The 15,121-nt window shown below is 35.5% G+C and overlaps 1 protein-coding gene across 4 annotated transcripts in view; it reads left to right on the top strand.

Moving 5' to 3' along the window:
- Positions 1 to 216: 216 nt before the first annotated feature.
- Positions 217 to 15,121, top strand: part of LOC131538707 (NACHT, LRR and PYD domains-containing protein 12-like) — a 72,677-nt gene continuing 57,772 nt past the window's right edge. For 3 of the 4 annotated variants that reach the window (XM_058772753.1, XM_058772751.1, XM_058772754.1), the window contains exons 1-6: positions 226 to 452; positions 1,720 to 1,840; positions 2,135 to 2,416; positions 2,543 to 2,584; positions 4,812 to 6,618; positions 6,782 to 6,955. In XM_058772753.1, coding sequence (XP_058628736.1) covers positions 2,152 to 2,416; positions 2,543 to 2,584; positions 4,812 to 6,618; positions 6,782 to 6,955 — 2,288 coding nt within the window. In that variant the 5' untranslated portion in view covers positions 226 to 452; positions 1,720 to 1,840; positions 2,135 to 2,151. Of the gene's footprint in view, positions 453 to 1,719; positions 1,841 to 2,134; positions 2,417 to 2,542; positions 2,585 to 4,811; positions 6,619 to 6,781; positions 6,956 to 15,121 lie in introns of all 4 variants that reach the window. The other variant, XM_058772752.1, reaches the window with a different exon arrangement.

The raw sequence follows: 15,121 nt of genomic DNA on the forward strand, positions 1-15,121 counted from the left end.
ACATGGAAGAAATTTTGTGTGATTATTAAAAAATAAAGTTTTAATATTTTTAATAGTAGCCTAGTAGTAGCAGTATGTACATTCTGCTAAACAACAGTAATATATTTCTGCCGCAGTGTTAAAGCGAAGTTAAACCGAACTTTTATTTTGACGGGTTGCCGTTAATACATTTACAGTTCTGTGTATATGATATGCAACCTAGCTAACGAAACGAAAGTGAAAGCAGATTGTTGTACATGCAGTGTTTACACTTGACCGTAAGATTATTATTATTATTATTTCTTTTCATTAAAAAAAATCTGATCATCAAACCGTTTTTATTACTGGCTGATGTGGGAATATACATGTAAATAATGGGAAACCAAGGACACTTTGAGAACTTGTCTAGTAGCTGAACATTTTGATCAAAGCAAGTCTTTAGCTGTGGAGCACAAAGGCACTTCCTTATTAATGTAAGCATAAAATACTAACTTCACCGTGAAGCACTCAAGAAACATGATTAATATGGACAAACAGGGATTACAAGATTGTAACATGTTTCACTCTAATGTCCTGTAATCATGTTTTAAACTTTTATATAACTAATATAATGATGATTTTAAAGTAGCCTACTGTTGTTACCCCATTGGTTGTTTTACACTGTAAGTAATATAAAATGTAAAATGTATTTGTGTCATAGATATTACTCATGCATTACCTTTCTTAATTACTATAAGGAGAATATATCACTTATGTTCTTTGTGTAATCGTGAGTCAGAAACACTTATTTACTTTATTTTCCTCTTGCAACTACTCAAAATGAATATGTGCTTCTAGAAACAATTTAAACACAAAGTGCATTTCATAAAATAATTACAACAGATACACCCATGATATTGGTTTGGACTAGAACACTGTATTTTCTGTAGTTGATGACACTATAAAATGGTTAATTTTCTAAGAGAAATTTCATTGCATAAAAAAAGCCATCAAACACTGTTTTATTTTTTAGGTATGTTCATAAAAAAGTGGCTATGACTCAGTGATCAAGCTGACATGTAACATGAAGTGAGGACTATATCTCTTCTATTTAAATGGCTTTAATATAGCAGTGTTATAATTTATGCTGTCTTGACTATATAACCTACAGGTTTTTACCTAACCAGAAGAAACGCAGGTTTATTATTGTACAAGACAATGGCCAGAGACATAGGCAAAAAAAGTGTAAATAGCAATTAGATGCTTGATTTACACTAAGTGAAAATAGCATATTTTGGTAACACTTTACTTAAACCCTTCATGTATAATGCATTATAAATTATTATTAAAGGGTTTAATCTGAAAGCAACTGACTGTTTTCAAAAACGTTTCAATGCCATTTTCTATTCATCTTACCTCCATATAATGCTGTTAAAGTAGTGTTTAATAAGCAGTGAGAATTATTCCCTGAAGTGTTACCTCAACAACAAATAAATTAGTTTCAAATTTGCTTAAAATTGGAAACCAGTTTTAGAATCAGCCCATTTGTTTTTGAAAAGGTGTAATCAGCCATCAGAAATCATGATTGGTGCATTCCTGTTTGTCAGTGTTGTTTTGTCTCTTTTTTTACCTGTAATTTGTCAATTATTTCACTTAATGGTCTGTCAGATATGTTGTGTGTGGGTCTGTTGATGGCAGACAGTGATTCTCCACATGGTTTACTCTCATCTCAAGCTTTCTTAAATTGTTCTGGTTTAACAGGTTTAAGTTCTGAAGAAAACGTCCCCCTCCAGAGTCCTATAAAAATGCAGAATTGAACGTTTCAGAACTTCTGCTCAAGACAGAGTTAACTGGAGAAACATCTGCATCATCATTATTCATGGTTAGCAAATAATACTACTTCATGAGATACTGAAACATATGGATTTGAAAGTGTCATGTGCTGTATTGATTCTACACTTATAGTATCAGACAGCATTGAGGTATTATTTACATCAGTTTTTTGTTTGTTTGTTTTTTGCTTACAAAACTCAAGGCAATTGTATCAGATTTGCTGAAAACAACTTTCTGATGATTCATGTCTCTATTCACAGCTTCATAATCCAAATAAAATTTGAGCACTTAGGTCCACATGTTAAGAGTTGAAGTACTTCAGATGTTTTCTTTTTCTTGACAGCCGTGAGTTGGTGAAGGATGATGGCGTCTGTTAAAAAACTGCTTGTGGACTCACTGAAGGAGCTGGTAGAAGCTGACCTGAAGGACTTTCAATGGCACTTAGTGAATTTATATCATAAGCGTATATCAAAGTCTGAATTGGAAAAGGCAGATAGACTGGACACAGTAGATATGATGGTAAAATGTTTTGGACCAGAAGAAGCTGTGAAGGTCATGGTGGACATTCTGAGAAAGATGAACCAAAATGATCTGGCTGAACAGTTGGAGAATGAACACAAGCAAGGTAACATTTAATTCACTGTGACTGTAACATGATTATTTACAAGTGAAATCTATTTTCCTTTTTGCTCTGCTTATGTGTTTGTGAGATAAATGTTTCCCAGTGAGTAATTCTTTCTCGCTCTCACAGCTCAGACTGAGGGCAATATGAAGACATCTGTTTCTGTTGGAGGTAATTCACAACATATCTGGAGTAAATATAAATCACTGTCTGTAAATGGAAAAAAAGAGAAAATATAACTGCAAGCAGCAATTACAGGGACCAGTCACATCAGCAGCAGATTTTATACAGATATATAGAATAGAACAGTGTGTCCCCAATGATACCCAGTTTACAATGGTCTAAAAGCCTTAATTAAACATCTTATAATGTGATTAAACAGTTTATTAAAGTTAACCAATAGGTGGCACTGTCACCAAATTGATTCAGTATCATCGAGACATGATTACAATCACACATGCTAAGGTTAATTTAACCCGAAGCCCACACTGGTGCATTCTGTCTGGTATTTTCTTTATGACCGCAAAAATAACTAAAAATACTTTGTCATTTTTGATCGTACAGATAAGAATAAGGTATCGTTTGAAACTGCAAAGGGTCTACTTTTATTTGTGTATAGTCATAATAACAAGAAAACAATGTACTTTTGTAAAATAAAGAAAATAAACAGGGTGCGTTCTCCACCATCTCGGTCTCTGTCACCTCTCTTCACAGACACGTAAATAAAACAACATGAATCTCCACGAATACTCACCTCAAAAGACATGAGAAATATATGTATAGAAAGCTTGAAATGTCTTTTAAATGAAGTAAGTCACGTCCAAAACAAATATTCTCAGATAAAGTAATCCGTATGAAACCAATGCGATGTCCAGTCTTCCTGTCTCAACTCATTATTCCTAATGCGGTCACGCCCACGAGCCGATCATGCTTTTCAAATTATAAACATCCACGTGAGACGTGCGCAAATGTAAATGCCCCAATCACCATAAACAAACGTGAAGAGTTCATACCGGCTACTTTTTGTTTCTAGAAGACGACGCGCTGAGAGGAATAACCCAGAATTTACCTCAGAAGAAGAACACAACGCGATGCATCGCGCAGCTAGATCCAGTGGAGAATATCATTCTGATGAGTAGCCTAAAGGCCTGGCTATACTTTCATTGCACGTTCCATTCCATCTCACGCACAGGACGACCTTGACACATGCGCAGCACCACCTACTTAACTTGCGCTGTCTCAACATTCACCTTGTGCATGCGTGGGTGTCCACTAGCCGTCCTGATGACGAAAATGACGGACGGTGCGAGGACACGGACGGCCGAAGTATACTTGGCCTTAAGATTACTATCTGTTATTGTGTTACTGTGACATAACTACACATTTTACTAGTTAGACTTTTCCCAAACCATAATTCCTGACTACATGTATGAAATCAAGTGAAACATGAGTAAACAGGATAATTTTCACATAATTTTGTAGCTAGTCTACCACATTCAGTTCTCAAAAGTCTTGTGAACAAGTATTCTGTATGTATTTTATGGCCTTATTTTAGTGACTTAAAACACTTAATACAGTGTTATCAGACTTTACCATAAATATGTTTTTAAGATACTGAAACCCTCCTCCCCCCCACAAATGTCAGGGCATGTCAAAACTTCTCCAGGACCCCAAAACACCCTCAGACCCCAGAGGGTTAAGCAGGTTAAAACACGTAAATACAGCCTCACATTCTGTTTGATATGCTAGATGTGAGCAGTTGGTCCAAAATGGCTAATTTGATGCAATATTAGTATAATCCAATAGATGGCGCCGTAGCCTTTATTGCGGTATATAAAACCTGATTTACACCGCCTGCGCGGCCACCGGAGCTGATTGTGGCCACTCTAGTCAATGCTTGTGTTCACACTAGCCGTGCCAGTACCACAGCATGTTTCAGCAGCGGCTCTCTGCACCGCTTTGCTAAAGATAGGCGCCTAGTCTATTTTTGACGGATGCTGCGTCCAAGAATAAAAAGTAAAATAAGATAGAGATGGTACAATAATAGAACTGCCATGTACGTACAAGTATACATTCAGTACAGTAGTGAGTGAGTGTCATTTTGGAATAAAAAAATAAATCAAAGCTTAATTTGTCATATATATTATGTGGCCCCTCACTTGATGTGGAAAACTTGATGTGGCCCTTGGGTCAAAAAGTTTGCCCATCGGTTTTTAGTAACACGGGCCAGCATGGCCTAAAGATGATCTCAATCAATACAATACGTGATCTGGAAAGCAGTATGAATTTTATCTGTCTGAATCAGTTACTAATAATGATAATCATGCTGATATGAAAAAATGTGTCAAATTTGTTAATGCTTTTTTTTTTTTTGTCTATTATTTGTTTTTAATTATAGATCTGCAAAACGTCTTGAAAACTCACAAAAACAACATGAAGAGAAAGGCTAAATATATTTTTGAGGGCAACAAAGAAAATGACACAGATCTCAAGGCTGTTTATACAGAACTGTTCATCACAGAGGGACATATGAAAGATGTCAATCAGGAACATGAGATTCTGAAAATTGATGATGCTTTCAAGAACAAAAAAACACATGACAAACCAATCAAATGCAATGATATATTTACTGAACTGAGGAAAAACAATGAGGAGAAGATTGTGCTGACCAAGGGAGTCGCTGGCATTGGAAAAACTGTCTCTGTGCATAAGTTCATCCTGGACTGGGCAGAAGGAAACACCAATCAGGATATAGACTGTGTGTTCCTGCTTCCATTCAGAGAGATCAGTGTGATTAAAGACAGAGAGGTCAATCTCCATGAGTTTCTGCTGAAATTTTATCCTGAATTTAAGGATCTGGTGAAATCAAAGCTATATGAGGAATGTAAGCTAGCATTTATATTTGATGGACTTGATGAGAGTCGATTGCTATTGAACTTTAAAAGCGAAACATTGAACACTGTTGAGGAAAGAGCATCTGTAGATGTGCTGTTTACAAGTCTGGTCAAAGGGACTCTGCTTCCATCAGCTCTTGTCTGGGTGACCTCACGACCAGCAGCAGCCAATCAGATTCCTCCTCGTTATGTGGGTTTGTTCACAGAGGTGCGAGGATTCACTGACCAGCAGAAGGAGCAGTACTTCAGAAAGAGAATCACAGATGAGACTTTGGCCTCCAGAATCATCTCACACATTAAGGCGTCTCGTAGTCTCTATATCATGTGCCACATTCCTGTGTTCTGCTGGATCACAGCCACAGTACTTCAGGATATTCTCATGGAGAACAATGCAGAGAACATCAGCACAACACTCACTGAAATGTACATTCACTTCCTGCGGATACAGATGAACATGAAGAGTCAGAAGTATGATGAAGAAGAAGAAAGAGAATGTTCAGAGCACTTACAATTAAATAGAGAGATGATTTTGAAGTTAGCCAAGCTAGCATTTGAACAGCTGAAGAAGGAAAACATATTGTTCTATGAGGAAGATCTGAGAGATTGTGGTATTAATGTGTGTCAAGACACGGAGTTCACAGGAATGATCGCTGAGATCTTTAAGAAAGAAGTCGGACTTTATAAGACAAAGGTCTTCTGCTTTGTGCATCTGAGTGTTCAAGAGTTTCTTGCTGCAGTGCATGTGTTTGTCTGTTACCTGAACAAGAACAAGCGAGAGCTTCAGTTTTTCTTTGAAGATTCACAAACTACAGTCATACAAAAGCTTAAATTCTCTTTTAGAAAAGTCAAATTTCATGACTTAACAAAGAGAGCCACTGATAAAGCAATGCAGAGTGAGAGAGGACATCTGGACCTGTTCCTGCGGTTTCTGATGGGAATTTCACTGGAGTCCAGTCAAAATCTGCTCAAAGGCCTGATCACACACACTGAAGACACCACAGAGAGCATCAGCCAAATAACTGAATACATTAAACAAGTACAAGACAAGAATATCACAGATGAAGCTTCAGTCAACCTATTCTACTGCTTACTTGAGCTCAAAGATCATTCATTATATGAGGAAATCCAGAGTTACCTCAGTTCAGATGACCATCCAGGAAGAAATCTCTCATCTTCAATGTGCACAGTGCTGACCTGCGTACTGCTGATGTCAGAGAAGGTGCTGGATGAGTTCAACCCAAAGAGGTTCACGTCGTCATCGTCAAACTACACAAGACTCATTCCAGCTGTAAGATGCTGCAGAAAAGCACTGTGAGTAATTCCACTGACTGTTGATCAATCAAACGTTTTGTTCTACATCTCTAAACAATTAAATGTCAGAATACAATGCAAAATATTTCCCCTGATTATAATGTTTTTGCAGGAAAACTGAACATCAGAAAATAATTTGGCTAAAAACATTCTGTTTTGGCAGATTTGACAGCTGTGGTTTTGATGAAACATGCTGTGAAACTGTGTCTTCTGCTCTACAATCATCAAACGCCCATCTGACTGAGCTGGACCTGAGTAACAATGACCTGAAAGATTCAGGAGTAAAGCTGCTTTCTGATGGACTGAAGAGTCCACACTGTCGACTGAACATACTGAGGTTTGACTTTCACTTTCACTGAATCACTATGTTCAAATATGTGGATAAATAGGTGTTTCGTAACTATAGCTAGCAGACATTTTTCCTGTCTATATTATAGTTTGATTGTATCAGTGGTATTTTCTCCAAGAACACAAGGCAGGCAATCCCTACTCAAAAAACCTGACAGGAAAATAGTCAGGGTCCCCAACCATCCTGGATAACCTGGAATAATGACTTCTTTCAACAGTTTGTTTGAAAAAAAACGTTCATTTTCATTTAAAAATATGTTCCCTTCCTTGTGGATTTAATTATTACAATACCTTTATTTTCACTTCATCAGTAAATCCTCAGTTCTGAGAATCATATTATTCTTGGCTCTTGCCTCATTTCAATAGGACAGATTCAGTGTGTTGACAACTTAACAACGACTGTGACCGGATCAGTTTGATTCATGAACAGTTTGCTGCAGTGTTGAGCACAAATGCACTGAGGTATTATTAGCTGAACCATCAGGAGTTGACCCTGAGGCTTTTATCAGGCCTTGGAGATGTTGTGACATTTGTATTTACTTAAGTTACTTTTTAATGGATATAATAAGTATACAGTAATAAAGTATTTACAAATTATTTGCAAACTATAGTTAAATCAATAGTTTATAAACTGTTGTTAATACATTAATAGACTATATACGAACAGTGAGTTCTTTATTCATTGTGACTAATTAACTGGGGTCTGAGGGTGTTTTTAGGCCCTGGAGAAATTTTGACATGCCCTGACATATACATGGCTAAAATCTAATAACACTGTAATCAGCACGAATTGGGATACAATAATATGTGAGCAGCATGTATGTACATGATTGAGTTTTTGAGAAAGCAATGTTTATGCATGGTTAGTGAAAAACTAAAAATTTAAAATCACTTGAATAAGGCCATAAAACACACATAGAACATTTGTTCACAATACTTTTGAGAACTGGATCTTGTAGTCTAGAGTTTTTGCTTAAAAATTATGTGAAAATTATCCTGTATTTTCTAAGTCTCTTTTTGTATAGAAAGCCAGTATGCGAGGAGGTGTGAATGATCATGAATAATAGTGTGATTCACACCTGAGAAGACAAAGGCCCGCATAAGATGAACAAAGATGGTGACAGTATATATACAGTATATAGGTTACATTACCAGTCATAAGTTTTTAAACAGTGAGATTTGTCATTTTTGAAGAAGTCTCTTCTGCTCAACAAACCTGAATTTATTTGATCCAAAGTACAGCAAAAACAGTAATACTTAGAAATATTTTTACTATTTAAAATAACGTGTTTCTATTTAAATATATTATAAAATATCATTTTTTTCCTGTGATTTCAAAGCTGAATTTTTAGCATCATTACTCCAGTCTTCAGTGTCACATGATCCTTCAGAAATCATTGTAATATTCTGATTTGCTGCTCAAAAACAATTACTATTACTATTATTATTATTATTATTATTATTACTACTACTACTACTACTGCTGTTATTATTTCTATTATTATTATCATTATTGTTGTTGAAAACAGCTGAGTAGAATTTTTTCAGGTTTCTTTGATGAATAGTACGTTCAGAAGAACAGCATTTTTCTGAAATGGAAATCTTTTGTAACATTATGAATGTCTTTATCTTCACTTTTGATCCATTTTTAAAGCATTCTTGCTAACTAAAAGTATTAATTTCTATAATTTCTTAACACCCCCACTAAAATAAGAAAATAAATAAATAAATAATTAAATAAGCAACTATATTATTGAATTAGCAATCACTAATATTGCCCACGTGATTTTATATCAGAGATGCACACATGCTTTGTACAGTACAAAAACGACATTCTATATCTGAGAAACTAAATTATTATTGTTAAAGCACATGTTTGAACGGATATTTGCAGACAGAGTATTTCACAATAATGACTGGTCTAAACATTCTTAGACATTACTTTTATATCGTCTAAACAATACTTTTATATAGTATTGTTTATAGAACATAAAACCATCCTTACGCCGTACAACATTTAGATGTAATGAAAGGTTGCCTATCATAGTTCAAAATTTTGCACTCTATTTCACACATTTTAGTCTGGAATTATAGTTTGGGAAAAGTCCAAATAAATGCCTTCAAGTTTTTGTCACAACAACACATTATCTAATGCAAATAAGAAACATTACATAGTCCGCACGAAAGATCTCCTCCGCTGGCTCTAGCCGCGCTCAAGTTCTGTTTGGGAGGTAAACAAAGCTTATTCCTCTCACCACGTCTTCTGAGGTAAAAACAAGGCTTTTTCCTCTCAGTGTCTTCTTCTAAAAACTAAAAGTATCTGAGATGAACATGTTGCTGCTTTGTTTACGGTGATGTGGGCGTTTACATGTTGCGTGTCTCACATGGAGATTTAGAATATCAATACTACGGCAAACAATGCGTGGGCGTGATCTAATTAGTGATAATGAGTTTAGAAAAACTGGACCTGTCGTTGGTTTCATATGGATTACTTTATCACAGAATATTTGTTTTCGGTAAGAGTTAACTTCATTTAAGAGTAACCATGTCAAGCTTTCTATAGACATATTTCTCATGCCTGTATGTAATGTATTTGCTGAGTTTTAGTTCATTTTAGTGATGTGTTTCTAAAAGCAGTTCGCGGAGACAGTGAAGACTGAGAGCACACCCTGTTTGTTTTCTTTATTTTACAAAAGCACAAAATTGTGTTGATATGGTGAGCATACACAAATAAAAGTAGACCCTTTACAGATTCAAGTGACGTATTACTTTTATGTGTCCAAACAAAAGTGACAAGAGCATTTTAATGTAGGGTTTGATACATAAATATAATTTAATTTAGCTCAAAGGGAATCATTTATTTTATAGGGAATTTGAACAGAATCACTGTTTTGCGGCTGATCACTGAGTCGGCAGCGATTCACTGAACGAGCCGTATAACATTAATTCTGCACTGGATATTAAAATCCAAAATATAGTGAAAACACTATTAATAAGCACAGTAACAAGATCGGCAGATTAAGACATTAACTTGTAAGCACAAAACACAAGATACTTCTCTTTTCAATATAAATAAGACTTTATTTATATAAACCTAAGACATAAACTAATCTAACATGAACACACGCATTCACACATTCACACGTTGCAGAAAGAGAGAAAGGATGAGTTTAGAGAATGAGAATGTGAAATCCCAAGTTTATAGCAATATGTGCTATCGCATAGACCTGAACAAACCATCAATCACTTAATTAACCTCGCATTGAGTTTCTCAATGAGGCTAAAACTTATATTAAATGCACCAGTTCAGTTAGAATCTGGGTTGTTTTACTGCGTTGCCTTGTGTTACAGGGATTCCCTTCTGTCGTCGTCGTTGCAGGAAAGGGGTTTTCCCGAGTTGGTGATTGGCTGGAAGTTCAGTAGTCTTTGAAGTGATGTCTTGGGAAGCTAATGGTTGGGCATTGGCTGAGGATGGTCGCGGAGTCAGTTGCTGGTTGAAGTTTGAAGCGGGTCCAGTCTGAGCTGGACTTTGCGGCAAACTTAACTTTTGAACACGAGACTCAACGGAAAGAAAAGAAACTAAAGTAAAAGAATAAAATGAGTAACGAGACTAGGTGGTTTTTCTTCTCATCGTGGTGTTAAGTGGCAACTAGCCTGTAGGCCAGAGCACGCTCAAAGAGCGCTAAAAAGCAGCGTCAAAACGCGGTGGCGAGAAGAGAAAAGAAGGGAAGAAGGGATGGTGTCCTGAGTTTTTAAACTCGGCTTTTGGACACATCCCATCTGGTGTCTTGACCAATTAGATAGGCTATTATCTTAGCTAGGGTTGTTTCTTTGCATCATAAATCAGCATGTTATCAGTCACATGGTCCGAATTTTACACACTCTTGCAAAGTATACATTTGGATGTGATTTCAAAGAATCAACTGGAAGAAACGTTTCAAGCTAGAATTGTCAAGCTCATACATACCAAACACGAATACCTTAAAGTCATTCAATAGTTATTAGAAAGACATACATAATATGTGCTTAAAACATGATAGTCTAATGTGTAGTTACATACATAATATAGTGTTATGCCTAGAAAAGGTCCTTTTAGGATGATTTTATATGCATATGAAAAAGAAAGTCTCTGTGTAGTTCTGTGGGGACCAAAAGACATGTTCTTTGGACAGAGGCATTTCAGTCTGGTTCTTTGTCTTCTATGTGTGGGGGAAAAGTCAATCTAAAGAAGCTTGTGATTTCTCTCGTGGAACACATGTGATGGCCATCTCTTTGACCATTAATCTTGATTATTTACCCCAAATTTGACTATCTCCTTCCTGCGTTGGACTTATCAATAAGTGTTCTTTTGTCTTAATGTTGTGAGCTGTTCTGTGAAAGAGGCTTGATGGTAAGGCTTGCTCCAGACTCATGGCGCTAGGAATCTGATTTATGATGTCCTGTTTTCTTGGGGCCTCTCCTGGAATTTCGGCTCCTCATGTTTCGATGTTCTGATCGAATCTTAGTTTTGTCTGACTCGTTCTGATGCTACATTAAGTTCTTTCCTCTGTCATCTGGAAAATATGCAAGTGCTCCTGCCAGCGCTTTGCCGACCCCAGGGGGTTAACTCCCTGGGGTCGGCTGTCTCGCCGGCGAGACCAACTCGTTTTTTTTAAGATCAGTGCAAAAGACACTAAAAATACTCTGTTGATTTTGGTCACACAAATAAGTGTTATCAATCGAAACTGTGAAGTGTCTACTTTTTTTTGTGTACACTCACAATAACAACACAACTTTGTGCTTTTGGAAAAATAAGAAAACAAACAGGGTGTGCACTCTGTCTTCTCCGTCTCTGCGAACTGTTTTTAGAAACGCGTCACTAAAATGAACTGTAACGCAGCAAATACTCAACACAGGGACATGGGAGTTATATCTATAGAAAGCTTGAAGTGTCTACTTTGTCTCCTATCGAAAAACAAACATTCTGTGATGAAGTAATCCTTATGAAACCAACACGATGTTCAATCTTTCCCGTCTGACTCATTATCTCTAATGTGATCCCGCCCGCTGCTCGCACAGTTCATATGTAAATAGCCGCGTGGGACGTGCGCACGTGCAAACGCCCAACACAAACAAAGAGACCAGATCCTCATCGCGGCTACTGTTACTGTTCGCGCTGAGTAAAGCAGGATTTCCCTCGAAAGAAGAACACGATTTCATCCAGAAGAGGAGCTCAATCTGATGAGTAAGTAATGTTTCTTTTTTGCATTAGTTACCGTTTTATTATGACATAAACTTGAACAGATTTACTAACAGTTGGGTTTTCCCCAAACGACAACATGATGAATGCTACGCGTCTAAGAATGTTTAGACCATGTTTATTATTAATACTCTGTTCACAAATAGATTTTAATAGCGTACTAAACAATAATAATTAGTTTCTCAGATATAAAATATCCTTTTTTATGGTACAAAGCATGATTGAGTCTGTGGCTACAGAATCATATCATAGGCTACTATAAAATGATACATACTAGACTATATGACTACAAAATCATAGTTGAGTTTTTCCCAAACTATAATTCCTGACTACAATGTTTGAAATCGTGTAAAACATGTTGAATATGATAGGCAATTCACTGTATTTAAATTTCTTACGGCGCGATGATGTTTTCATGCTCTATATAAAACAATAAAAGTAATATGAGTGTACACTGTAACATGATGAATGCTACAAGTCTAAGTATGTTTAGTACATGTTTATTATTAATAGCCTACTCTGTTCAGAAATAGATTTTAATAACGTGCTAAACAATAATAATTAGTTTCTCAGATATAAGATTTCTTTCTCTTTTTTTATTATAGTACAAAGCATGTGTGAGTCTATGGCTACAAAACCTATGTATATATATATATATATATATATATATATATACACACATACAGATGTTCCTGATATTAACATGCTCACAAATGTTTTTTTTTGTTTGTTTGTATTTTATTGAATCAGATACCAGCACCAGATGTATCCTGATGTCTCTTCAAACTGTTTTCCTCTGAGAGCGCTGTACCAACATCAGATGTTCAACTACACTGATATTCTATGTTAAAACAAGCTCCTTTTCTACTGATTATGTTTTTTTCTTCTTGAATCCATGGAAAGAAGTAGAAACACTTAAATAAAACACGTAAATATCAGGTATGATTTACTTGTTTCACTTGTTGAACAGAATCTGTTGCAGGAATGACTCAAAGTCTGTTAACATCTCTATGGTTAGATCAGTGTGCACAATAATGTGTCTTTGACCTTCATTATGTATGTTTTGATTATACTGTGTTGTAAATAAAATACAAATAATTAAAAAAAACCTTTTTTTCAATCTCCTCACATTCTCTCTTACCTGCCTCACAGTCACACTGATGGGGCATTAGGGGAGGGCCCTTTGTCTCTCAGGTGAGACTCACTTAATATTCACGGCCATTGCCACTCCCTCGCATATAGACCCTCGACCACAAAACATGTCTTGAAAATTTTAAATCAATATATTGTTTTCTGTGAATGAGTAAGCAGAATGATTTTCACATAATTTTGAAGTAAATATTCTAGCCTACAAGACTGATTACTCAAAAGTCTTGTTCAGGACTATTTAGTGTGGGTTTTATAGCCTTATTTCAGCTACATTTTTTTCCCAAAACGTACTAACCACGCATAATATTTTTTTTCTAAAAAATGCAAACATGTACATCCATCTTGGTCACATATTATTGTAGCACCGTTTGTGCTGAATACAAAAAAAATTGCATGTTGGTCAATAGTATGTTTTAAGTAGCTGAAATAAGCACAAATATCAGGGCATGTCAAAACATCTCAAGGGCCCCAAAATGACCTCAGACCCCAGAGGGTTAAATGCCAGAGACAACCTTGTGGCAGTCATGTTTAATTATGAATAATTGCTATACGCATTCACCCGTGTACACTGACACTTAAAACAGACACATTATAAATTAATATTAAATGACCTTTGGTCACCCAGTGTCATAAATCAAGCTTCCATCCAGTTTTTGCTGTTTTGTTATTGACAAAGAGTATGCGTTAAAAAAAAAAACTGCGAAATTTGCTGTCTACAGCTTGTTTCCATCCAACTGGCCTTTTACAGATAAAATGGTGTGCGTGATGACGTCATCATCCATAAAAAAAAACGAATTGTCGCATAAGTTTTGGTGTATCACAAAAAAAACAATTGCTCTTGAGCTGTTTCCATACATAATTTCACCTATTGCGTAAATTATACGCTATAGGCTAGTAGCCTGTTCTTCATCCATTTGAAACAAAACAGTCTATTATTAAATTGTATAGGCCTACATAAAATTATTTTTATTAACAAGTGTCATGAGTTTTTTTGTACTTTGTTATAGACTATATTAGATAGATAGGCTACTTGATAACCAAGCAATAATCATAAACAGGTGCAGTTGTATTATTATTATTTTTCTAATTAACTTTTATAGGAAATATGAATGTTCGTTTTGGTTATCTTATTTCTCCTAACCGACGGTCGTTATGCCATATTAACCGTTAACCGACAAGATTGTTAAATTACAATTAATTAATTGTGCTTATTGTTGTGTTTATTGCTATGTCCTGCTTTATGTTGTAGCCTACAGACAAAGTTAATACACTTAAAAGTCTAGTTATGAAAGATAAGGATGAAAACCTGTAGCCGTTTTAGTCATTTAAAATACATATTCAGTTAAGCTAATTGTGTGTGATGTAAGGGAAACAGGTTAATTTAGCTCAAAGGGAATTATTTGTTTTATAGGGAATTCTCTAGCAGGTATGATTCTGTCTTAAAGTGCCAGCAGCCTAATAAACTTGCTATCATAATTTTAATTAAACGAAAATCCAAAGTAAAAAAAAAAATACTTAGAAAGATTCAAGAAAAGATTGCTCACAGCTCTGAATAACAGTATCTTTAACAATAATTTGTTTATATTCAATTCACACAGTGAACTTTATGTTTTATTTTTACACTCATTCAGTGTCTTACATGAATGCTACTGTTATAGAAAATGCACCTACTGTAGTTGAAAATATTTATTTATTCGTAATTTTATAATTTTTTTTGTAGCTTTTGTTTGTTGTGTTATTTGTAATTTGCATCTTTGTTTTTATTTT

The sequence above is a fragment of the Onychostoma macrolepis genome, chromosome 04, assembly GCF_012432095.1.
Source record: "Onychostoma macrolepis isolate SWU-2019 chromosome 04, ASM1243209v1, whole genome shotgun sequence".
NCBI lineage: Eukaryota > Metazoa > Chordata > Actinopteri > Cypriniformes > Cyprinidae > Onychostoma > Onychostoma macrolepis.